Raw genomic sequence first — 27,762 nt, 5'->3', positions numbered from 1 at the left:
TGCACAGGGGCCTGCCAGGACCTTGACTTGTAGCTTATCTCGCTGCAAAACTCGCAGCGAGATTTCCGCTGCAAAACGGTATATGTGAACGTACCCTTATAAATTTTTAGAAAAGGTTTGTGGAAATTGACATGTGAATACTTTGTGAAAGTTACTGTGGTGCCAGTAAATGTCAAAGTGAAATCCACATTAGTTCTCTGTATCTCAGTATTGTTTAAGCAACATTTTTTTGTCAGTTGCTTATGGAGTGTAAGAAAGATACATGCAAAAATAATGGCATATAGCTTAGGGAAGCTGAGTTTATTACTAGTGACAGATCATTTGGTGACAGGATTGTAATCTTGTTGCTGTATCCAGACGTGGCTAATCTAAATATGAAGCCATCTTGGGCTTATTCGCACGTTTAATAATAATAAAAATTAAAATGAAGGGTGCGTTCACACGTACAGGATCTGCAGCAGATTTGATGTTGCAGATTCAATGCAAAGTAACTCTAGGCCATCAAATCTGCTGCAGATTCTGTATGTGTAAACGCACCCTAATATTAATCATTTTTGTTTATTTATATAGCTCCAACAGATTCTTCAGCACTTTACAATTCTGGGGGTACATACATGTTGCTGGTCCGAATAGCCTAGATGGCTGGAAAATTCATGGAAACATTCAATAATGTCTGTCATTTGGGAAAAATGTCTTTGAATGTGTTGTAGAGGCATGTCTTCCAGTTATTGATCTATCATGAACAGGTAAACTACCCTAAAGTAGTCTCGCAGAGACTATTTGTTCCTTTAATAGGGCAGTGGGATAGCATTTTTATGCCCTCTCGTGGCAGGACCCAGTTTCTAATTAGACAGCAACTGTAATCATTTACATATCTGCCATATGAGACATAACTGCATGAGGAGTTTTTTTTTAGTAATCCAATGTTTCTATCGGGTCCATTATTTATTATGTCAATGAATGTATTTGTAAAATTCCAAGGAATCTTAGATTAATCAGCAATGTGGAATAACCTAAAATATGATAATAGAGTTAATAAAATACAACTTTATGCTGGATGGGAGTAGTGTGTACTTATAGATCGGTGGGTAATATTTTGACATACAGCTGAACATCAGTGTAAGAACTCGATGGGAGCATAGTGTGCATAAGATAGTGAGTGATATTCTGTCATGCTGCTGTTCTTCAAAAGATTACAACTGTGCGACAGCTGCACGAAAGAGAGTGGATGGGTCACTGTCACACAGATGGTCCGCAAAGTAGAACATGTGTGTGACTTCTAGATTGTAGGATTAGGTACATGAAAGAGTGAATACCATGATGTCCAGCAAAGCAAAACATGTGTGACTGCTGAATAGGAGGATTGCAGGGGTGGGTGATGTACTGTCATACAGCTGTTCAGTAAAAGTGAACTGTGTGACATCTGGATGGGAGGATTATGTGTGTGGAGGGGTAATGGGTGATGGTCAGTGAAAGATAATTGTAGTATCCCAGTACAGTTTTTGCTGTTGCTGAAATATATGGTTGTTGTGTAGCTGTAGATTGATCAATGTGCTTAAACTTAGTCAGCCTGGGCTATTCGTTGTGGAATCCCAATAGCACGTATACAAAATATAAAATTTGCAAGAAGGATATTCGCTACTAAACAAGCCATAGGGGGTAAAAAAAAAGAACAGTTGCCCTCCTGAAATCACTGGTCTCTTAATGGGTCTTTGCGGATCCGTACTTGGGCCAACCAGCATTGTTTGGGGCACTGATCACGGACCTGTAACATCAACAGCCGTGTGAAGGGGTGATAGAAATGAATTGGTCTGTAAGCTGTCCACAATGACAGATGTGTGAACGTAACCAAAGCGTTTGGACTGTGTTCCCAAGTGTAGCCCTTTAATTGTTAGAGGAGTAACTTCAGCTATAACATCCTCTATACACTCTTAGGCTATGTTCAGGGCTACATAATAATCACGGCTGTGATTACTGCGTAGCTTACGTAGTGCTGCCTTCTATGGAATTCCAGCTGGAGTGTATACACATGGTATACACTCCGGCCGGGATCCCTAGGGGCGCCATAGGAAACGGACATGTCAGTTTTCTGCAGCCGCTATTCAGTGCACACAATGGAGCGTGCGGCTCTGGCTGCACGCTCCATTGTGAGCAGCAGGGAATTCAGATGCAGGTATGCACGGATGCGCCCACATCCAAATTCAGCGGCAGTAAGAATCATCTGTCCGGTATTCCAGTATTTGCGGGGGGACTACTATATGGGGGCACAGAGGAGGCCCAATACTATAAGTGTGCTGTTATCATTTGTACAGTATACAAAACCTGTGTAGAACTGGTATCTGCTTATATATGGTTTACTTATAGGATTCTATTGGTCTTAGTATAGTATAGGGTTCTAGTCAGTAACAGTACAATGGTAATGGCAGCATTCATGGTGTGGTAGTATTATTTTCCCTTATATACTGGTGTTATTGGTAATACTAGTTCAGGTATATTAGATTTGCAAGCAACTCAGCTGCTGTAATGTATAATAGCAACATAGTAAATAAAATTGTAACAAATATCCACATACAGTAACTAACGCCACAGTGTAAGATGACCTGCACTGCAGACTTTACACCCCAGCATGCTAGTTATCATTGCAGGCTTTACCCACTGTTTTTAACCTTTGCAATGCAGAGACTGAAAGCTGCTGGAGACTGGTTACTATTACAGCATAGACCTGTAGCCAGTCCTGTCATTTAAACTCTCCTCTACCCACCCAGCTCTGCCCTCCATGGTACAATGTCTGCTGTCCCTACAGTCCCTTTTACACGGCCAGTTATCGCTAACAAGCGTTCCTAGGAACTCTCATTCAGCCTAACTTTCTGTGTAAACATTTAACCATGGCTTATAAAGGCACTGCAAGTAAGTGCCAATCTCGCTGATCGGTGGACACTTGCAGCTATACTTTTTCCCATATTCATGTTAAAGGACCTTTAGAGGCAAAGAAAGAAGTGATAGTAGGTGAGTGCATAGAATCATTAGCTGCAGTTACACACCTCCCCTCATCACACTGGCTATCTCCATCTGCTATGTACAGCGCTTTCACTAGCAGCCGGCAGTGTTATCGTTTGGCTGGTCTCCCTAAAATCAGCAATCTGTTTCTCTTATGGCTCTATAGGCATTGCTCCCACCTAGCCAGAATCCTGCTCCACACTGATGCGGGGCAACACCCCGAAACAGCTGTATGTGGATGGATATCTGGCCTTGGTTTTTCCCTTGTCATTACATTGACTTATAGGGCCACTTAATATGGTGGTTTTGGAGGTTTCCTTTACAAGAGCCACCCCTTGGTTGGGTCCTTCCCGGAGGGATATCTGGCTAGTCCTGTGTTTCGAGACTGTTTGATGAGGCTCCATGGGCTCTTATTTTGTTGTCTCATTTGTGTAAGAGCGGAGATAGGTTGCAGCAGTGTCACATATGACACTGTATAGCTTAAAGGGGTACTCCGGCGCTGATAAAAAAAACAACCAACCAATCAATTATAAATAGAGATGAGCGAACCGGGTTCGGGTTCGAGTCGATCCGAACCCGAACGTTCGGTATTTGATTAGCTGGGGCTGCAGAACTTGGATAAAGCTCTAAAGTTGTCTGGAAAACATGGATACAGCCAATGACTATATCCATGATTTCTACATAGCCTTAGGGCTTTATCCAACTTCAGCAGCCACCGCTAATCAAATGCCGAAAGTTCGGGTTCGGATCAACTCGAGCATGCTCAAGGTTCGCTCATCTCTAATTATAAACATAGTTTTCCCACTTACCATCCCTCCTGTGTCTGTCTCTGTTTGAATTTCCCACTGTTTGCAGGTCCCTGAAGTTCCAGTTGGTGCCTTCATTTTTTCTTTACTTCCTGGTGTGGGCTTTCCCATGATGCACTTGTCTCCTGTGATGTCTAACTGACTACGTAGAACTGTTAGATGGCTTGCATCTTGTTCAGCCAATCAGAGCTGAGCAACCTGAGTCATCTGACAAAGGGAGGCTGTCTTGACAGGGCTTAGACCCGCCTCTCTCTTGATGATTTAATCTCAAAATGGTTGCCACAGAGCAGCCTGGGGTCAACAGTCATTAGGTAAGAATGAGTTTATTTCACTTCCTGGTGGGGGATTGAGGAGGGAAAAGATAGGGAAGGGGGGCAGATAGGTGATTGAAGCATATTACAAAGTTTTATAACTTTGTAATATTTTTCAATTACTGGGAAAAAGCTTTTCGCTGGGGTAGCCCTTTAAGGCCATGTTCACACATTGCAAAACAGCAGCTGTTGCTGTCTGTGATGTTCAACTGGCTGATTGGGCAGGTGAACATAACTTAATTTTTATAGGAACGCATGCACATTTGGGTGTGCCCGCACTCCAATGAGCCATAGCACATTGTGAGCATAGTCTATTTTGTGCAGCTGCTGTTCACAGAATAATGGCCACACAAAATAGGCATGTCAGTTTTTTGTGTGGCCGCATAGAACACTGGCAGTAGTGTATACAGAGTGTATACATGACAGCCGGTGTTCTATATATTTCAATGTCATCAAGCAATGTTAGTTAACAACGACCGTTGTTGCAAAGGTGCAGCAACGGCCTTTGTTTTTATAAAACATACAGTGTGTGAACGAGGCCTAAAGGTGCATTTACACGTTCTCTACAAACTGTCCGTAGCACGGACGGTGTCCTGCAAAGTGGATCTCAGAGCTCCCCGCATCATGATTAATTATCATGTCAGAAGCTCCAATACTATTTGAAAGTTTGCGCTGGTGTACTGTCACAGCTGTGCGGGCAATTGTAATAAACATGTAATAACAATTGTAGTAAACATTGTCATACAATAAAGAATATGCAAGTTTATGGGGGGTTCAGAAGATATAGGTGCCAGCTAAATGAGAGTTTTCCATTGCAGAGTTTGGACACTGAGGAAATACACAGACTGCAAATTTAGATTAACGGTGCGTTTACACAGGCAGATTTATCTGACAGATTTTTTAAGCCAAAGCCAGGAACAGACCATAAACAGGGAACGAGTCATAAAGGAAAGACTGAGATTTCAAATCCATCCCTGGTTTTGGCTTCCAAAATCTGTCAGATAAATCTGCCTGTGTAAACGTACCATTAGGAGTCATTTAAAATGTATAATTACTTTTATAATTAACTATTTGATTTATGGGTCTGGATTATAAACCTGGATTTCTGATTTTAATGGTTTGTAGTTGAGGGTTTTACCCCTGAATTATGAATTCAGACTTTGGAATCAGATTTTAGTTTTTTTGGTTGCAGATATTCTTTAATGGCTCAGATTATGGACTGCAAAGTGAGGTTGAAAATTGATTGATTGATGAACAAAGGGTGCGTTTACACAGAGAGATTTATCTGACAGATTTTGGTAGCCAAAGCCAGGAATGGATTTGAAAAGAGGATAGATCCCAGTCTTTCCTTTATAACCTGATCCCTGTTTATAGTCTGTTCCTGGCTTTGGCTTTAAAGATCTGTCAGATAAATCTGTCTGTGTAAACACACCATTTAGTCTTTGGATTTGTAGACTTGGATTGTAAATTCAGTTTTTAGAACTGGTTGGATTTGTGGAATGAATTGGTTTATAGCGTTTGTTCGATTATGGATAGGGATCCAATATTGCAGTCTTGTGCATTTGTATTTTTGTCTTGGAATGTAATTTTGGAATTTGAATTTACAGACATGGTTGAAACCTTTAAATTGCTTGGGCTGAAATATACAAGCATCAGAGCTTCGACACAACTAAGTGTCTTGTTAGGCATCCCCTCTTTTTTAACTGTATGTTTTCTAACATTTTATTAAGAGCTGCGCAAACGTTGTAGCCCACGAACTAAGCTGTTTATGTAACTCCAGGAATTCACAGGGCTACAATGGGAAGCTTGGTTAAAGTGGCACTATCAGCAGGTTCTTCGCAGACAACCTGCTGATATGCTGCAGTAGCTGTGTATCTTAGTAGTACATAGCCATTACTTTAAAGGGAATCTGTCACCCCCCCGTGCCGGGGTGAATGCCGCCCGACCCTCCACTAGAGCCCTGGATACTGCAGAGATAAGTCCAATGCCCAAAGAGAATGACGGCTCCATTCATTCTCTATGGGCATCGGACTCATCTATGCAGTGCGCGCCGGGCTTCCGACAAGGATATCTCCGTCCCGGGACCGGCTCCAGGAGCGGGACTTGGCGAGATGGGGTAAGTATCCGGGGTTTTAGCGGCCTTCACCCCAGCATGGGGGGGATGACAGGTTCCCTTTAAGCCCCGTCCTCCCCTACATTGTTTGTAAAATCTCTAAATGCTCTTATGCAAATTACTTGTGGGCTGGGCGGGGCGCAGCGATGCTCTCCGGCCCCGAGCAACACCCTAAATGCTCTTATGCAAGTAATTTGCATAAGAGCATTTAGCGATTTTACAAACAATGCAGGGGAGGACAGGGTTGAAAGTAATGGCTATGTACTACTAAAGGCCCTATTCCACAAAACGATTATCGGCTGTATTCAGCCGTTATGGCCGACAATCGCCCTGTGGAATAGCGGCAGCAGCGAGCAGGGAATGAGGAGCACTAATAGCGCTTGTTTGCTCCTGTCAGTCGGCCCGTGGAATAGGGGCTTAAGATACAGAGCTACTGTGGCATATCAGCAGGTTCTCTGGGAAGAACCTGCTTATAGTGATGCTTTAACAGCTACAATGCCATAGCCATGTTTCTGTTGTAATAGTAGTGCCAATACTGTACTTAGTTATACTTCCCGATTGGACCATTAACATTCTTAAGGAACAGCCCATCTGGAATATGATTTCCATGTAGTTTACACGATAAATTGTAGAAATAAGAAGCACAATAAACACATTACGAAGTTGAAGCAAGAGCATATAATTTCACAATACAGAAAATATGAACAATCTGCACAATGTTAACACTGGGTGTATACTGTAGGGAGTATAAACACTGAACAATGGCTCACAGAGCTCATAATCACATTAGGATTTTTGCTGTTGTTGAGGTTCCATTATAGGACTGATACACATAAAGTACAAAGTGCCCTTATAAAATAGACACTTATGGCATTCATATACATGTACAGTAAATCATTGGTATCTCCAACTGGAGTAAGGTCACCAGATTTTTGCATACGACTGCTACTAAGCCCAATAGTAAAAAAATATACAATCTTCTGAAGTTGTGATTCTTTGGCAATCCTGGAGATCTACAGCTTCATCATAGCCTGAAATGTTCCTTTCTGATCTCCGCATATTGATTCAGGTCTTATAGATGTGTATTTCTGGGACCTCCTATTCCAGTATATGTGGGAATCAAAACAAAAAAGCTACTAGTTTGTAGGAAGGCAGGCTAACGAATGTACTTTATATAGAATATATTATATATGCAGTGTCCTTCCACGATCATAGGTTTATCACACGGCAGAAAAAGCACAGGGACTACATACAAATGACTGACCTCCATTATACAGCCCTGGACGTTTGCTTTATTGTGCGTGTCCATGACTCTGGCCACAAGTGCAGTCAAATAGCCAGCACCATAGAAGAATAAGGAGTCCAGAAATATATGCTTTTCAGACTTTATCCATGTTAGAATTTGGATTTTCTCAGACATGGAGAGAACACTTTATAACTGTATACAATTCCACCATGACCAGTCTTTGGTGCGATATGCTGGACATTTCCAGATGTGTATGTTATTAGTAAACCTTATACAAGACTATTTCCTATGTAGCAGTCCCTAGTAGCGATGCTATGCTGATTCAGAAGAGGCCATCTCCACTGCCTTGGGTCACTGCCTGCATTGCCTGCTCCGGCATCAGAGACGGGTCAGTGAGAATGGATGTTGAGGTGCTGAGCTGACATAATGAACTTAACACAGCTAAACAGGAGGAAAAAAAGAGAACAAGAAATAAAGGTTATTTGGGTTCATTCACAACATTTAATGGGACAGAAAATACATGACTTGATGTTATGATGTTCTTTACATGGGACTGTATGAGAGGTATGAGGGACGGGAAATAGTGTTATTTACACTGGACTGTATGCTGTATGGAGGGAAGTGATATTATTTACATGTGTGTTGGAGGGGCTTGTAGGTGGTCACATGTTGGCAAGCCATTAGCAATTTGCAAACCTTACCAACATGCTACATGGCATGTTTTTTTTTTTAGTTAGAAACACCAGGAACTGCATTGTAGGGCCCTACCCTAAGATGTTGGGATCCTCACTCTACCATGTAAAAATGAAGACTGTTGGTCCCTTGATAAAGAACATGGAAAAGGATTAAATCAATAGCTCCTGCATGCTTGTGGCTTTGGGGTGTCCATGAAGCCTTACAATAAATATCTAATGGAATGTTTTGTTTCCATACTCACTAGGCCTCAGTGCGGGAAGAGAGCAGTGCTGGTCCAGCCACTCCAAGGATGTATCTCTTAAATCTGTCATACTTGCTGTAGAAACCATACGGTTGAAGGATTCAAACAGGGGACGGACAAGAATGCTGAACTATAGCCAGTTAAGGAAGAAAACACATTTTCAACTACATTTGTGCCAGAAATAATTTTGCTTTAGAAAGTTGTCCGATTGCTGAGGAGATGGCAATGGCAGGTCCAATAGAAAAAACAAAAACATATTTAATCTTCTGTTCGCTGCTTCTTCAGTCCCGCAAGGGCACACAGCCAGTGACTGGCTTAAAGGGGTAGTCCCCCCAAAACTTTTATTACTTAGTAGAATGTAGAAGCATACCTGCATTCTGTAATATGCTTTAATTTTTGTTCTTGCACCGTTCCTCAACTTGACGCGAAGAATCTTCCTTTCAGATGGCCTTCCCGCTGGCCACCCGCATCATCTCCTGCTGGCTCCACCCCTTCCTCCCCAGACTTCTGTCATCAACTGCCGCAACCCCCCTAACCCTGCACCCCACACTACTGCACCATATGAGGAACTACAACTTCCAGCATAGTGTACTGCAGGACATAGCCAGTGAGTACTTGCTGGCAGTTGTAGTTCTCCAGCAGTAGCAGTAGTATAACTTTGGTTGGCTCTGTAGTACATAAACGCTCGCTCCTTCCTGTTGAGCACTGTGCTGGAAGTTGTTGTTCCTTAGCACCTATCAGTAATATGATTGCAGAGAGCTTCATATTACTGACAGCTGCTGAGGAACTAGAACTCTCAGCATAGTCTTCATATACTGCAGAGACGACTAGCCCCACACCTCTGTTGTAGCTTTTTAGATCACGGTTTGCTGTCAGTGAACTACATCATCAGGTATGCTATATCAAGGATCAATCAGGGAGAAGCAATGCATGATGGAAAATGTAGTTTCCTGGCTGACGCTATCTTGGATATAGAACAGCTTTTAGAAAAACTTGTAACTCAGGAATGGCAGCATGTAGAAAGACAGGAGATGGCCTCAAAATACTCAGGGATACTTGTTGAGTAAGACCAGCTAGGTTCGGGTGCATTTCATTTTATACCTCTTGGGAGGAATACCCCTTTAATAAATCTCCGAAATTTATTATATAAAAAGTGGGAAGAATTTAAGAAAATGCTGTATGTCTACATTCATATATGATTACATGTAGTGCTCTGTAGACTTGGCATGGTTCCAATGATAGGTTTGGTCAAGTTAAACATTTGTAAACATGTATGTTTGTTGTTCTGACCTGCAGCTTTCCACAGAACTGCACAGAACTGTTTGCAGGGTACATACTGTAGATTCATGGATAGAAAGCAGTAACTTATACCAGGATGCCAACATATAAGGATACTAGCCAAAATTTCCAGTTCTGTAAGGTCCTGCTCTGGACATAGTCCTGGAACATCTGACGCATGTGCTGGAAGCGTTGATGGGTTAGGGGTACCCCTGAGGCTGGAAGCTGCTGCTGGCATACACTAGAAGAGAAGAAACATACTGTACTGTCTTGTTTAATTCCAGTGATCCCAAAATGATGATAATTATGTCACATGCCAAGCTGCGGCAAATGGTAATTTTTTTCAAACTTGTGCCACAGAGAACATCACTGCAAATGGTATAAACTGTCTGTACACAGATCAATCATTTGTGATGCCATTTTCTTATAATGTCGCACATTACTCTACAACTGGATATATTCAGTTTTTAATTTGATCATTGAGTTCCCTATTTAGACATTAATACAAACTACACAGAAGGCGCTCCATGGGTGAATCTGTAGCAATATTGTACAAGAATGTAAAAGGCGAGGATTTCACTCACCTGGTGATATTGCACTTACTGCACAATATGTATAGGTTGGTGTCTCTAGCATGTCTCTAGCTTGTAAGAGGTGCAGGGTAGTTACTGAGGGCACAGCAACCAGTAGGAGACTTTAGGCACAGAGAGACAGTGTAGAGTAAATAAGCTTTAACGTGTCACTGTTGTTTAAATTCTTTTTGCAGAAATCAACAGTACAGGCGATTTTAAGAAACTTTGTAATTGGGTTTATTAGGCGAAAATTTTTTATCATGAAAAAGCAGTTTGAAGTTCTCCCTCCTGTCTTCATGGTTCTTTTATGGAGAAGGGAGGGGTGGATGGAGATGAGGCACCAAAACAGGACAACAAAGAGTTAATGTACAGCTACATCACTGGGCTATCTCCTCTGACAGTCAGCACTGACCTCTCTGACCTCTGAATAGCTGCTTTCACACAGGTCCCGCTGTGTAATCCTTTGTTCTCTGCTCTCTGCTGCGACTAATCTTCCTCTTCCCCCTCCCCTCTCCATAGGTTACACAGGGTTCAACTGATGTAAAAAAGTCGAGATTTCCTGATAATAAGCAGTGGATAAGAGAGAGGAGGGAGGGAGGGGGGACCTGGAAAAAGTCTTTTTGAACGCAGATAATGGCATATTTGCCTAATAAACCCAATTACAAAGTTTCTTAAAATCGCCTGTACTATTGATTCCTGCAACAAAAAACAAAAAAAAACGACAGTGACACTTGTGCAATGTGTTTTGAGGCAACTATGCCTCTTTTTCAAGCCATAAAATTTGCACCAACACATTTTATGGCTTGAAAAAGAGGCCTCTCAGCCTCGAAACGCGTTGCCTATGCTGAATTAAAGTGACACTGTCACCCCGTTTTTGCATTCTGACATCTCTACACAGGTGTAAAGGGTAAATTTAGCGTTTTTCATACCTTATTTCATAACATACGTCATGGTGTTTGTTCGAATAAAAAGTGCCCTTTTACTAACTGCAGCTTGTATTAAGTGGGAGTGGCCTTGCGGCATTAGCGCCACTTAGCTCCGCCCACAACGGCACTGTTGGCCCACCCCCTCTCCGGCCATTGGAACAGGCTGGCTGAAAGGTCTAGACCCCCCCCCCTTTACGTTGACCAACCAATGAGCGTCAAGGGGGCGGGGCCAATGGTGCCGTTGTAGAAGGATGGCTACATTAGGTATAAAATATAAATTTTAATCATACAATCATCATCATGTCACTTTTTTTTTGCATATTTACATAAACCTGGTGCCTTTTGCAGTAAGGTTCGGCGGATGGTCTGGTTGACATATATGCTATTGTAGATACGCAAGGCATTTGCACTAGCAGATCAGTATTTTATTAGTAAATGGTATTACAACAAACATAAAAGGGCTGTTAAACCACTAAACTGTTTAAAATCACCTAAGCTGCATTTCCACATTTGTAGTCACGGGAAGAGAGTGAGCAGGGTCAGTGGGCAATGCACTCTCGGAATTGTAGTATTGTGCAACTTGTCAACCAGGAAACAAAATGATTATCGAACATAAGAATAGAACAAAAACAAAAAATAAATGGATTTTTGGTGGTTTTAGAATTAGGGCAGACAGGTATGATATGCTATATACTTCTGCAGTATTTAAATTTATTTTTCTTGATGTCAGAATGCCCCTTTAAAATAACCTAGAGACAAAGAGGAGTGGCTGCACATCACACCCGTGGCTTGCAATAATTGCCTCTCGGTTACAACAGGGGGCAGCAGGAAGCACCCTATACATATACATATAGTAAGTGTATATAGTGTACATATAGTAAGTACCTCCTCTTTCTCCCATTCTACCTGCTGGTGCATTGGTGAGTAGTAACACCTTGTTCACACTTGTGTTGCTTAGCATCTGCCTTCTCCGCCAGCGGCGCCTGCAGGGTCTGGAAGGGCCCATGGGGTTTGGTTCTGTGACAGTGGGGTTGCAGGGTCATTCTGTGGCCACCCCTTCCCCGTTGGCGTTTGCTTGGCGGGGTTGGCGGTCGCTGACCGGCACAGTGTTGTTTTTAGTGTAGGGACTCATGTGGGCCAGAAGACCTGCACGCAGTACATGAGGCAATATGGTTTGATCAAATTATATAACAAAATTCTGGAGTTGTTTTTTTAAATGTAGCCGAGGCACTAATACAAGCCATGGGTGTGATGTGCAGCCACTCCCCTTTCTCTCTAGGTTTGCCTTTAAAATAACAAATACACAAATACAGTAAGTTCCTTCTTGAGTCAGTGCTAAATAAGCAGTTCTACCTTGCGTACCTGATGGTGTCACTGAGCTCCTGTACCTGGCAGCGCAAGCGTTGGGATTCTTCCTGCAGCTGGGCCCTCTCCTGCTGCAGCTTATAGATATAGTCCGCTGTCTTCTGTAATATGGTGGCCTTGCTGAACTAAGAAGGTCAATATGGTGTCACTCATTGTCACTGACATGGCTATAGCACATAAGATCGTAATTACACGCTGCAGCTTTGGGCTATGTTTCCATACAGTATTTTGGTCAGTATTTTGCAACCCAAACCCAGGGCCGCTTTAACCAGAGGGCACATGGTGCACATGTACCAGACCCACTGGTTAAAGGGGCCCACCCTGAGCAGGGCCTGCCCTTGCTCTGTGCTACCAGTGCGGTCGCACAGGGCTCCGGCCACCAGCCTGCCAGGGTGGCGCCATCGGGATGGGTAAGTTACCCATCCATGGCGCCCCCTGCAGGGCCCCCCCGCCTGCTGCTGCGCTCTGTACTGTAGCTATGAGCGCTCGTAACGAGTGCTCATAGGTATAGGCAGCAGCAGCGGCACTGACAAGTCGGGAGCCATTAGCTCCCTCCCTGTTAGTCATCCTTGTGGCCGCAGGCCGAGGCCGACACCGCGAGAGGGGAGAGCGGCCTCTTGTGACCGCAGGTAAAGCACTGCCTGCGGCCACAAGGTTGAGGTGGGGTGTTAAGAAGAGTAGCGCACGGACCCAGGTGAGTATAAAGTGTTTTTTTTGTTATTGGCTATATGGGAGGGGGGAGCACAAAGGGGGGCAGCACACAGCAAGGGTCTATACTACTAGGGGTGCCACAGGGGGGGCCTTTATACTTCTGGGGGGGTATGGGGCGCACAGGGGGTATATATAACTGGGGGATCGCACAGGGGGATTATATAAAAGGGGGGGTGCACAGGGGGGTATATATAACTCAGGGAGCACACGGGGGGGCTATATACTACTGGGGGGTGCACAGGGGGTATATATAACTGGGGGGCGCACAGGGTGTATAAATATAACTGGGGGAGCACACAGGGGGTATATATAACTGGGGGGTGCACGGGGGGTATATATATCTGGGGGAGTGCAGAGGGGGGCTTTATACTACTGGGGGCGCACAGGGGATATATATACTACTGGGGGTGCACAGGGGGACTATATACTACTGGGGGGAGCACTGGGGATATATATAGTACTGGTGGGTGCACAGGGGGTATTTATACTACTGTGGGATGCACGGGGGGTATATATAACTGGGGGAGCACAGAGGGGGATATATACTACTGGGGGCAGCACCTAGAAGTCTTATCTACTACTGGGGGCAGTGCAAAGGGGGTCTATATACTACTGGGGGCAGCACAGTGGGGTCTATATACTACTGGGGGCAGCACACAGGGGGTCTATATACTACTGGGGGCAGCACCTAGTGGTCTATAGTACTGGGGGCAGCACACAGCTTTCTATACTACTGGGGGCAGCACACAGCTTTCTATACTACTGGGGGCAGCACACAGCTGTCTATACTACTGGGGGCAGCACACAGCTGTCTATACTACTGGGGGCAGCACACAGCTTTCTATACTACTGGGGGCAGCACACAGCTTTCTATACTACTGGGGGCAGCACACAGGGGGTCTATAGTACTGGGGGCAGCACACGGGTCTATACTAACATTGGGGCTGCACAGAGGTGCCTATATTATATAGGGACCTTACTACTTTATTGGGGCACAGAGCATACCTAATTATTAAGTGGGAGCACAGAGGGGTGTAACTACTAAATAGGGGCACAGAGGGGGGGGGTAACTACTATATAGGGGTACATAGGGGGGTAACTACTATAAAGGGGTACAGGGGTCCTTACTACTGTATGTGTTGGAGCCTAAAATGTTTCTCTGGCAGATTCTGGAGAGAAGATTCACAGCCGGGGGAAGACTTAAAGGTGGCTCAGTCTGTACGGAGTGAAAGAAAAGGTGAGAGACTCTAATCAGAGAAGACGCCCCCTGTGAGTAAATGGATGTAACTGCACTCTGTTATAGGCTTGTAGTGATAGTGGTCATGGTGTGACGATATTATGTAATGGTATCATTGGTGATATCTTTAGAAGGTTATAAGGTAACTACCGTATGTATTGGGGCTCTTAATACAGTGTGGGGGCATTTTCAGGGCATTATACTGTGGGTGAAGCTCCGATTTTGATAACGCTTGGTAGGGGGGGGGACTCTTGAGGGCTGTGCACTGGGCCCGCCAATGTATTAAAACGGCCCTGCCCAAACCAGGGGTGAATTGAAAACTCAGATAGGCGATGTTTACACACTGTTAAAATTGAGTCGATGGCCGTCATTTAATTGCAAATAGCCATTATTTCAAAACAACAGGCGGTTTAAAATATCTGCAACTATTTGCCATTAAAAGCTGGCCATCCCCTTAATTTCAACAGTGTGTGAACATAGCCCATCTGTGTTTTTAATTCACTCCTGGTTTTAGTTGCAAGATAATGACCATACAATACTAAGCAAAAATACTGTGTGGGAGCATAGCCTTGGGTAGTATTTTACCTCAGTGTTTGCAAGCCAAATATATATGTAGTATATTCTGGAAAGATATAGGGGGAGATTTATCAAACATGGTGTAAAGTGAAACTTTCTCAGTTGCCCCTAGCAACCAATCAGATTCCACTTTTCATTCCTCACAGACGCTTTGGAAAATGAAAGGTGGAATCTGATTGGTTGATAGGGGCAACTGAGACAGTTTCACTTTACACCATGTTTGATAAATCTCCCCTATATGAAATGTCATAGAGATATGTCAAAAGTTTTGATTGGTCTGAGTGTTCAGACCAGGGCTGTGGAGTCGGAGTAAGTTTTGTCTGGAGTCGGAAAAAATGTACCGACTCCACGGACACCACGGGTGTTTCTTGTCTTTACACCCCTCGCAAAAGTCTGTACTTTAAAGTAAAAGTGGTAATGAAGTAGTACCTAAGTTTTGCCACTAGATGTCGCTAGTATGTATATTGTGTACCTATGTATTGCACAGGGGTGCTCTTACTTTCGATTTACTTTTTTTGGCAAATTTGACCTTTTGTGCAGAATTCCACCTTCAACTGTGCCTGGGTTCTGACAAAAAGAGTATAGTAGCGCCATCCATGAGCACATCCCATCCCTGCACACTGTGCACTGAAAGACACATCTGATACCTTGTTGTTGTGCTGTCCATGAAGGTTTGTCACCAGATTCTGCAGCGTGTCAAAGCCCAGTTTAATGTTACAACGACGCTTCTGCTCAGCTGAGATATGTGTTATACGCCGACTCTCCACCTAAAAGAAGAAAAACAGTGTTATATATATTGGTCAGATACCTTATTTCATGACCTCCTGGTTAAATAATTAAACTCTAACTATATATTATACATATTGTATATACTCACTTTCTTATTGTCAGGTCTGCTCCATGAGTTAGTAGTCTGTGGATGTGGTACATTCAACGAATCTTTATGGTCATCACCTAAAATGGTAAAAAAACAGATGAAAAACTAACTTTAATTTGATCTAATGTATACTAGTTCAACCATTGTTCAACTACTAACCTACCTTTATATAATTTGTACAGCCACCTTAAAGTGTCACTGTTGTTTTTTTGTTTCGATATTTTTTTTGCAGAAATCAATAGTCCAGGCAATTTTAAGAAACTTTGTAGTTGGGTTTATTAGGCAAATATGCCATTATCTGCATTTAAAAAGCATTTTCCCAGGTCCCCCCCCTCCCTCCTCTCTCTCATGCACTGCTCATTATCAGGAAATCTCGACTCTTATACATCAGTCGGACTCAGTCTGTTCTATGGAGAGGACAGAGGGGAGGGGGGAGGAGGGAGATTAGTCGCCAGCAGAGGACAAAGGATTACACAGTGGGAGCTGTGTGAAGCCGGTATTCAGAGGTCAGAGAGGTCAGTGCTGACTGTCAGAGGAGATAGCCGGTGATGTAGCTGTAAATTAACTCTTTGTTGTCCTGTTTTGGTGCCTCATTTCCCTCAACCCCTCCCCTCTCCATAGACAATCATGAAGACAGGGGGGAGAGTTTCAAACTGCTTTTTCATTATAAAAATGCATTTTTCTGCTAATAAACCCAATTACAAGGTTTCCTAAAATCGCCTGTACTATTGATTTCTCAAAAATTTTTTAAACGACAGTGACACTTTAAGGGTAGCTTCACATGCGAGTTTGCCGCAAAATCCCCTGCGGATCCTGATAGTGTGAACGTCTATGGGGTTACATATCCGCAGCAGAATTTTTATTCCACTACGGATATGTAACCCAGCCCCTTGGACCCGGTACGTGTGAAGCTACCCTAAAGGATAACATTTTGGATACCTACATGTGCTACTAAGAAGAATATTGTAGCCCCCTTCATACTGATATACACTGAAATAATAACATAGTGTACAAGGTAGCTACGAATTCATCTATAATAGCGCCTGCAGGCAGCATCTATTTAAGCTTTAAAGTCTATGCAGGGGAATTGGATCTCTGTATCAGAAACAAAAAGCTCTGGCCACATTAAGATATATTAAGAAATTTAATAGATCAAAATTTTGGACCTAAAACAACATAATAGAAGGAAAATATTCATAGTAAAGTATACTTTAATATTACAGAGATGTCTACAGTAGGTATTATAATACACAGTTACAGGAAAGAATGTAGACATTCTGGTCATGGATTAGGACAATGTACTCACCACACGTGGTTGTTGGTGACAGTCTCTCAGTTTTAGGTAGCAGGGGAGGACATGTCATATCTGTGACTCCAGAAACTGTTTTGTTGCTTGAGGAACACAAAACAGGGCTAAGGAACATTGCCGAAGGGGAAGGAAAACTACGAGCTCCTCTGGTGGAAGATGAGGGTAAGGGGGAAACAACGGGCACAGCAATACCAGGAAAGGACAATTCATCTGTCCCGCCACCTGCCTGGATTGGAATACAAATACTGTGAGCATATTCCTATATGATAGTAAATTTCTTTTGGAAGTAACCCCAAGTCATATTCTTCTCAACTAGTTTAACCCCCTCCCGCAGCAGCAATTATTATCACCAATTTTGGACCATTATAGTTTTTCTTTGTCGGTTCCACTTTTAATTTTGGCTACAGACACTGACTAAACTACTGTAGTTGATAGTTGTTTTTATAAAGAACTAACATTCCCTTTATACTTATAATTATGATTGTTTAACATTGTCAGAGAACAATAAATTGCGGCATCTCCATAGTTGGAGGTCAACTGTAGTTAAAGGGAAACTATCAGCAGGTTAGACAAATCTAACCTGCTGATATGTCCCTTTGTGCACAGGAAGTTAAGGATGAAGGTAAGATTCTTACACTCATCCTCAGCACCGTTTTTGTGTAGTTTTTAGTTATATTCTTATGATAATACTGCAATTTGGCGTACTTGGGGCGGATCAGGGAGTATCGCCGCCCCCCCCCCCCAGTGCTCCAAAACACCTCATTAGCCTAAGGATATAACTAAAAACTACACAGACACGGCACTGAGGATGAGTGTAAGAATCTTACCATCATTCTTAGCTTCCTGTGCACAACAAGGACATATCAGCAGGTTAGATTTGTCTAATCTGCTGATAGCTTTCCTTTAACCAACATTCAGCTACCCATTAATTACCGTTGTATTAAGTCCATTGGATCCACTAGATGGCATATTTGAAGAAGAGTCCGGGTTAGAGGCTGAAAAAAAAAAAAGTTCTAAGGAACATGAACTGTAGAAATTTTCTTTTTTCCAGTCCGGCATATATATTTTGTCACATATTTGAAAAGGTCACTTTTTTGTGATGTTTGACAAAAACAAAATCAATGTAGAGCAATTTGTTTTTGCAACTATTTATTACCTTCTAAGAGGGGAAATATACTGGTACTTAGGATTTGTGGTCACGACACTGGCATATACCACATAGCCTGTCTAACAACTAGAAGAGTGGTGTATAACTACAGCAAATGGGAAAGAACAGTGTCAACTATGGTATATAATTATCCGCTGGCTTCTATTTCTAACCTGAAAGGGTAAAACTCTAACTAGTACCACGCAGGCCACATGTTGTAGATACATTTAGCAATGACCATGCTGTGTGAGTGGACACAAGAAAAGGTCTGCAGATAAAAGGCATTACCAGTTGACATTCTGAATATGTAGCCATATAAAGATTTAATGTTATGATTTATTATTGCATCATGTGCTGATAAGGTACCATGAGTTTACTGAAGGACTGGTTAGTGCGTTGCAATAATGGGTTCTGTTGCAGGCCTCAGTGGGTGCAGCATGACACAGAACCAAAGAAAACCAAAGAAAGTATAAAAATATATCCCACCGAAACCACCTAACAAACAGCATCTTAGTTCTGTATAGTCTGCTTGTCCTTACCTGGAATCTGTTGCTGACTGACACTGGAAAGACTCCTTAATGTTGTTTCAGCAGAAGGTCTTCTGGGTTTGTTAGGGGCAACATGAGCATTAGTTTTGGGTATGGGAAAGACATGGGGGTCTTCAATATGCGCTGACGGTTCTGTGTAGAGAGGGTAGACATCTGCATGGATAGAGGGTGGGGGAACATGATTTAAGATGGTGGCATCAGTGGCCATAGAATTATATGGGAGTTTGGGGCAGGATACTGGCGGGAACAAAATCTCTTGATCCTGTACTGGTAGAGTTGGAGAAATGCAATGGATAGGTATAGCTGGGGCAGAAGGAAAGGATTCAGTTGTGTATCTGCCACCAGATTCTGGATAGTGGTAAAGTGGTTTGGTATCAGTATTTGTAGGTGTACATGACACTGCAGCAGCACCATATCCAGATGAAAGTACTGGGGTTGGAAAACAGGAGTCCGACCGGGAGATGTAAGAGCTGTGGAGCTGATAAAGTAGAGTGGTTAACTAGACATATCAAAAGTTATATGTAATTACATAATAAATAAGACTGTCAAAGTGGGAATGAGAAGTGAGTAGGAGGAAGGGCAAATATTACAATTAGTGTAAGAGGAACTGGAAAAGTTAATAGGAAAAAAATAAAATAATGGCTGAACCAGACAAAACAGCAGTAAAGGAAACCCACATGAAAAAAATACTCAAACAAAAAATATATCTGCCAACCTGTGGGATTCGTGGGCAAGCAATAGCAGAATGTGGCTGGCTGCTAGTTCCCTCATTATATGCTGGATAGCCTTGGCTTTCTTGGTAACTAAGAGAAGGTTGTTGAGAAGGCAGACAACGGGGACCACCAAAGAAATCTTGGAACATAAACAGAAAAAGGTAGTGATACCATCAAAGGGCCATCCAATGCACAACAAATAAAACATTAGTGAAAGTAAGTAGATACAATAGCATATATTAAAACATACTTGGGAAGGCACATAAAAAATCCAATTTAGGTCTAACCATAAAAATATTGGAAAGAGACCCACACTTTTTTGTAGGTTTAAGGGCACATAAGGGTCTGTGCCTATCATAAATTTGAAAACAAAAGGACCCCCAAGCCTTGTGAGCCATATGGATACAAAGGGGGCAGGTAGGAGGCACAGCATTGTATCCAGTTTGGGTGGGGTTTTGCAACTCAGCTCCATTGAAGTGAATGGAGCTTGATTGCAAACTACACTTGAACTGGAGACAAGAGTGGTACTGTATTGGAAAGAAAGCTGGATAAGACCTTTAATTTCTAGACCCATAGGCCCTCTATTAGGCACAGACACCCATCAGTTTTTTTCCTGAAATTATCCAGAAATTATAGAGCCTGTCCTATTTTGTTCTGGAATTCCAGCACAGGTGACCCCATGAAGTCTATGGGAAAATCCAAAATTCCAGAGGTTGTTCAGATTTCTGAATGCGGGCAATCACAGTAAGGTTACATGTAACTTGACCTCAGATTACTCTCCAGGCTTCACATAGTGTAGAAACAGCAAGCCAGGGATGTTGTTTACATGACCATCTCAGAAGGTAGGGAAGAGGGATGGATGAGAGCAGAGATGGACTTAACAGCTCAGAAAGAGATTTTTGTGTTTTACGCAGAAAGCAGCAGCTCAAAACTGAGGGAAGGAGACAGATAAGGTAATGACATGTAGGGAAGGAATTGTTAGTCTCCAGGAGGGGCGCTGATTCAACATATATTTTACCCAGATGGATAACCTCTTTAAGTCATCAGCAGATAGATTAAACAACGCTGATTCTGAATCTTTAATTTGTATCTTTCTATGTACTTGCATTTATTTGCTATAAGCCTACAAAGGAGTCTTAAGTAGTCCTCTCCATTATATTCTTGAGCTAAGTAGTCCTCTGTATGCATCACTGTGCTGAGTTAGTAAACGTAGGGTATGTGCACACTACGGAAATCATGTGGCTAACTTGCTGCGGATTCCACTGCAAGTTCCACTTCCATTGACGTTTCGCCGTCACATAGGCTCCATTTTATGCTTGGTCGGATTCTGTCCTCCGCCCAAAGAATTGACATGCCTGGAATCCATGGCAAGTTTATCTGCGTGATTTCCATAGTGTGCACATACCTTAACAGTGAAGAAATGCAACAAAGTAGAAAGCTAAAAATTACAGATTTGGAATCAGCATCCTTTATCCTATTTACAGATGACTTTTATTTAGGGGTGGAGGGGGCCCTTTAAATGCACTCTACTTTACATGAGTAATCACTATGTTAGATTTGTTGTCCTACTGAATTTCAGAACCAATGCTAGAATGCCCAGAAATCACAGAGCGTAGTATCAGAGTTATAATGAATGGTAACAGAGTAGCAGAAGTTCACTTTTATTTCAGAGAGGAATCTTTTTTTTAGATTGTTGGTAAATAGTGTCTGATGTAACATTTGTAAGTGTTGTGAAATAGGAAGCTTCATGCTCAATGTGCCAGTGTTTACGGTCTAACCGTGGGGAAGGAAGACTCATAGCGCTGAGGAGCCTGACTGTATCACATGCAAGAGGACATCTGTCAATGTCAAACTGAGTTAAAGGGACACTCACATTGTCTAGACATCATGTGCTTTCACTGGAAAATGAAAATCTCAAATAATGAACTCCTGATTCATATTACAAGGTAACTGTGAATCACCCAATAGCTAAGATGGAACATATTTTACTGTAAACTATTAAAAAAAAACCCAACATACCACAATAAAGGGATATAACGAGACACCCCTTTAAAAGTGTTAACATTATTTCTTGACATAATGATAAAGAGGGGTTTACTTTGGGCAACCTCATTTTACAGGGCCGAATGAAGTGTGGAAGCCAGAAACTGCTGTAGCCCTTGTGATACGCACTTGTTATGTGATTGTCTTGCCTGTTACTGATACCTGGTGCCTACTTGAATAAATTAGCACTTCAACGTTGAATTGCTGCTGCTTTGTTGGACATGGATAATGGATAATGTATACTGAGATTTGGTCCTCAATATGGAAGTAATGTTGGATGGAGTTTAAAATACAGAAAAAAGTAAAAATATTTCCATAAGATTTTTTTTCAATGTCAGTTCCAATTCAGGGAGGGTAACAACAGGCATTTCTTTGTGGCAGCCTGTTCATGGTGGGCAGTAGGGGGTTAAGTGTTAGGGGTGAGGTTTAGGTCATAGATATGAGTGGCAGGTCAGGGGCGGGGGTGTCAGCCAGGAAAGGAGCATATAGAAAAGGACCTAATGGCTTTGGGGAGTGTTTAAAGTGGGGGGATATATGTAGGATGGGAGAAGGATTACCAGAGACAGCCCCATCCGCCTGTCCAGTTACAAGAAAGGGTGGTCATGGATGGCCATGACTGAGGTGGTTTCAGTGGCCAATTCTGAAGGATAGTCAACCCCTGGCTGGTATCTGGCAACTAAGGCTACAGTCTAGTGGTTACCGCTTAGGTGGTGTTCTATATGGGGGTGTAGCAGTACATGACATGGTGCGACTGAGAATTATTAGTAGCATTTCTACTGCATCTGTTACCTCCCCTGAGTACGGGTCATCAATACTGCTCAAAAATTAACATGTTTAGGCTATGTTCACATAGCGAAAGAGACAGGCCATTCCGTGACCTGTTTCGTGAACGGCCGGTCTCTGAAAAGATTGTCCCGGCTGGTACTGCAGTACCGGCCGGATGATCTTTCGGGCCGGATCCACTCGCTCCACAGTGTGCACTGACAGGGTTTTCTGTGGCCGCTATTCAATGAATAGCGGCCGCAGAAAACTGAGATGTCAGTTGTCTGCAGCTCCGCTAGGGATCCCGGCCGCAGTGCATACTATGTGTATACGATCCCATAGACAGCAATGCAACCTATATTCTCGTAATAATCACGGCAGTTGTACAACGACCTTGATTTTATGAAAATATACGTGGTGTGAACATAGCCTTACATAGTATAAAAGTATTATGGAAAAGATGTCTATATAAGTTTTGTATGCTCATTATAAGAGGCTGCTGTGGCCATTATTTTCCAATATCACACAGCGTATGGTGTCTTTATATTGTGTGTGGGGGGGGGGGGGGGGTACAAAATGAGGTAAGATTCTGTTTACAGGTCACAACCCCCCAGTAATCTGCAACACCGATGTCAGGGTTTTGTATACTATCTAAAATACTGACCAAATTTGTGTAATAGTGTATCCTTACTATGTTGTTAATGCCCTTCTGTGTCTGCCACTGGGATGGAGAATATATAGAATAAGGCAATAAGAAAATATCAGAGAAAATCCAGAATAGATAACACTGAAGTAAGCAGATGGACGTCATAATAAATTAGATTAAAACCTGACTGCTGTCAAAAAGGCCTGATTATCCATGGGCCATTAGGAATCCTTCTTGATAAGAGCATTTATATGAACACCCAGTTCACCATTTCACTGTTTCACATCTATGTTAGGTCATAATGCACGCCAGTGTGCAAAACATTTATCTTACATAAATATAGAGAACAACTTCATCTTACACACTCTGCTCTGTTTAATCAGAGGGATCACTATTAAAACCTTTACAGATGCAATTATTTGGGGCCTTATGGACAAAGCAATTGTTTTTTTATTTATTTTCATGACTGCTTTTGAAGAGCCATAACTTTTTATCTGTTCTATAACATAGATGTTACTTTTTTGTGGGACCATGCATTATTATTAAATGGTGTAATTTTCTGGTGTATAGAATCTACTGATTTTTTATTTATTTATTTTTACCAAACATTATATCCCCCTTCAGTTTTCAGCCAATAATTGACATGTTGCCTTTATTCTGGGGATTAGTATAATTACAGTGATACAAAATTTATATACTGTATTTTGTTGTTTTATTACACTTGCATGATAAAAACATTTTCCTTAAAAAGAAGTTTTTTGTGTCACCATGTTCTGAGAGACTAATATGGTAGCTGGTTCTGCACTGATGTGGTATAACATAATACAGTACTTTATAACTGTTGGTGGAAAGAACCAAGTAATGAAGGAGTCTGTATACTCTCTCAGGTACTGTTTTTCCTCTAGTTACTCCAAAAATATATTAAAAAGTTAAATGGCTTCATATCAAAATAGATCTTATTGTGTGTATCTGATATTTATCTGATATTTATTTGATTTTGAACCCTATTGAGGAAAGTGACCGATGTGAATGGTAAGATTCTATACGGCAGGGCTGAATATACTAGTAATATACAGATAGTAAATAAACAACCTTCTGAGACTTTACCATATGAGGCACAGTGGTAGCAAAAATCATCTATTATGTTGGTAACCAGATAAATATATATGCAATAAGATTTTGGTGCATTGATCTGATTGCAGTATAATCCACACATCTGACCAGCATCTGATAGCTTACATGGTTTACTGTACTATCACTTAGGACCCTATTACACGACCCAGCACTCTTTGTAAACTAGTGCTGATCTTGTACATCAGTGCTTGAGGCTTGATCATTGTGCCAGGCATAATTTGTTTGTTGGCAACACATCTCCTATTACACAGGGAGATGTGTGGCTGGTAAACAATGATTCTTTTAGGCTGGGCAAAACTAAACAATCAGAGTTTCCTCGTTCTTTGACTGATCCTTGGCCCTATGACACAGGGTGGTGTTCAGACGATTAGATCAGATCTTAAAATACATTTTTTGAGTAATTTCAAAAAGTACAAAAATGAAAACTATACCGATGAATGTTTGCGTAATCCCAGTGCATACTAAGCGGCTTAAAATCTGGTAAGAACAAGGCTGATTTTCTGTAAATCAGTAAAGTTACTTGGAAAGGATGAAGGTTAGCCACAGGGCAAATGAAAGCAGTGTTAAAAGAAATCAAAATGAAAGTCATTCCCTTCCAGAGTAACATCATGGGGTGTACCGGAGAATTAAAATTTCTACAAAAAACATTTCTAAAAGTGTGTCAGTAGAGATTAATAAAAGTCAAGGTTTCTAGAGAATATCAACTTATTCCAAGTTTTTTAGATAAATAAATACATCTAGAAATAATTAGTCTGTCAGATGGTTTCACATAATAAATGTTAGCTATATTAATGGGAAAATAGAGTTATGGCTCTTGGAATGGAGGTTTTTTTTTTCCCACAAACATAAAAAGAATACTAAATAATAAACAAAAACTACACATATCTGGTATCACTTCATTCATACACATTCTACTGGCACCCACTGATCAAACATGGGCCATCAATGTTATACACCAGAACAACCCCTTTAAGACATATATTCACAAATTGGCAAAAAAAGGTGACATTTTCAGAATGTTTTTTTCTATGTTAATGCAACTGTTATGTGGTTAAAAAAAAATAAATAAATATATATATATATATATATATAAACACTGTATATATATATATATATATATATATATATATATATATATATATATATATATAATATATATATATATATATATATATATATATATATATATCTCACAAACATAAAATATAATGACCACTATAGCACAGGTAGCAGCCAAATACCTAAACACTGGAAACCAGAATACAGGGGGCTAAAAGGAAAAAGTTCTAAACTCTATTGCAGAAGAGAATAAATTGCGAGTGCTGAAAGCAATACCCCAAGTCCATCTCACCACACCCGACATACATTTCACAAATGGGATTTACACAAACAGCATATCTTGTAATGCTACACCATGTACACAGCTCCCATTAATGTGAAGGAATTTGTCCCTTTTATATAGTAGTTAAAAAAGATGGTAACTGTAAGTAATAGTTAGGCTATATTCACATTCTGTTTTTATTAGGTTTCAGGTGTAAAATTTTCATTTTTGTTTGGTTTGGGGCATTGCAATTAACATCTCATTATATATTGTGTACAAGTTGATCTTTTTTTAAATTTTATAATTTGCTTTAAAGCTTAAAATTATATAAATGCAAATAAAAAAATCTAAAAAATAACATCTAGCTCTGATAACAAGTTGATGTGGGGTCTGTAAGCACTAAATTGGTCTTTTATGTGGTGTCCTAGTCAGAACTTTCTTGTGATCCTAAGACACTTTATTACATATTAGTAGAAGACAATGTTTAACCCCTTATGGTACGGAGTCTACTTGATCTAGAAACTAGTGGGGCATTTTGAACACTTTAAGGCTATGTTCTCAAGACTTCTTTTTTTCGGTAAAATAACAGGCATTGTTTGATAATGATGACCGTCAATAATGATCATTATGGTGTATGTCCTTTTATCTCCCTAAATAAAGGTATAGCAACTATAGTATGTTTTTACCTGTGTTAATATATTCGATGTTGTCAGTTATTTTTACGAGTTTGTATGTTTAAAATATTTATTTACTATACAACTGTAAGCCATCAAGAGATGATAGGGGTTGGATACTGTAAATATTCTAAAAATGAAGTCAGTAACTTTGTATGTTCACTTCCACTTGACGCTCAGCAGCGTTATAAAATATTTTATATTTTGTATCCAAAACGAATCTGCAAATATTATTTATATATATATATATATATATATATATATATGTGAACATTTATCAAAAATTAAACATTATTTTTAGTTTTTTAGTCTTAGATCTCTGTTTAAAAAGCAAACTGATTTAGGATTGAAACCATGTAAATATGGGTCCTTTTCATTTCTTTACTTATTAAGAATATCAGTTTCTATTCAATTTACATTATATGTACACTCAGAGTGATGCTACAGCGGGTCGTCTGTATAAGAATGTATTCGCTGTAATCCATCAAATGGCTGAGAACATACTAGTAGACACAACTGTCAGTATACATTCAGTCATGACAAAGGCATTAGTGTGCAGAACACAGCACTACAGAGGCATCGATCCATAGGACTACAGAAGCCTTAGTCCATAGAATGTAGCACTGCAGAGGTATTAGTCCACAGTATATAGTACTACAGAGGAATAAGGGCACAGTACTGCAGAGGTATTAGTCCATAGAATGTAGTACTGCAGAGGTATTAGTCCACAATATATAGAACTACAGAGGAATAAGGGCACAGTACTGCAGAGGTATTAGTCCACAATATATAGAACTACAGAGGAATAAGGGCACAGTACTGCAGAGGTATTAGTCCACAATATATAGAACTACATAGGAATAAGGGCACAGTACTGCAGAGGTATTAGTCCACAGAATCTAGTACTGCAGAGGTATTAGTCCACAGTATATAGAACTACAGAGGAATAAGGGCACAGTACTGCAGAGGTATTAGTCCACAATATATAGAACTACAGAGGAATAAGGGCACAGTACTGCAGAGGTATTAGTCCACAGAATCTAGTACTGCAGAGGTATTAGTCCACAGTATATAGAACTACAGAGGTATAAGGGCACACTGCTGCAAAAGTATTAGTCCACAGAATATAGTACTGCAGAGGTATTAGTCCACAGAATATAGTACTGAAGAAGCATTAGTCCACAGAATATAGCACTGCAGAGGTATTAGTCCACAGAATATAGCACTGCAGAGGTATTAGTCCACAGAATATAGCACTGCAGAGGTATTAGTCCACAGAATATAGTACTGCAGAGGTATTAGTCCACAGAATATAGTACTGCAGAGGTATTAGTCCACAGAATATAGTATTGCAGAGGTATTAGTCCGCAGAATATAGTACTGCAAAGGTATTAGTCCACAGAATATAGTACTGCAGAGGTATTAGTCCACAGAATATAGCACTGCAGAGGTATTAGTCCACAGAATATAGCACTGCAGAGGTATTAGTCCACAGAATATAGCACTGCAGAGG

At 41.1% G+C, this 27,762-nt stretch overlaps 1 protein-coding gene across 2 annotated transcripts in view; it reads right to left on the bottom strand.

Moving 5' to 3' along the window:
* Positions 1–6,882: 6,882 nt before the first annotated feature.
* The window catches only part of MLXIPL (MLX interacting protein like), a 51,055-nt gene continuing 30,175 nt past the window's right edge, over positions 6,883–27,762 (bottom strand). For both annotated transcript variants that reach the window (XM_069944729.1, XM_069944728.1), the window contains exons 8-17: positions 19,672–19,808; positions 18,948–19,434; positions 18,195–18,256; positions 17,259–17,487; positions 15,953–16,029; positions 15,723–15,842; positions 12,549–12,676; positions 9,806–9,929; positions 8,411–8,540; positions 6,883–7,914 (exon numbers count right to left, since the gene is read on the bottom strand). In XM_069944729.1, the coding sequence (XP_069800830.1) occupies positions 7,796–7,914; positions 8,411–8,540; positions 9,806–9,929; positions 12,549–12,676; positions 15,723–15,842; positions 15,953–16,029; positions 17,259–17,487; positions 18,195–18,256; positions 18,948–19,434; positions 19,672–19,808 (1,613 nt within the window). In that variant the 3' untranslated portion in view covers positions 6,883–7,795. The remainder of the gene's footprint in view (positions 7,915–8,410; positions 8,541–9,805; positions 9,930–12,548; positions 12,677–15,722; positions 15,843–15,952; positions 16,030–17,258; positions 17,488–18,194; positions 18,257–18,947; positions 19,435–19,671; positions 19,809–27,762) is intronic.

Source organism: Dendropsophus ebraccatus, chromosome 11 (assembly GCF_027789765.1).
Source record: "Dendropsophus ebraccatus isolate aDenEbr1 chromosome 11, aDenEbr1.pat, whole genome shotgun sequence".
Lineage (NCBI taxonomy): Eukaryota > Metazoa > Chordata > Amphibia > Anura > Hylidae > Dendropsophus > Dendropsophus ebraccatus.
The sequence above is the reverse complement of the archived record's forward strand: the minus strand, read 5'-3'. Positions and strand labels throughout refer to the sequence as shown.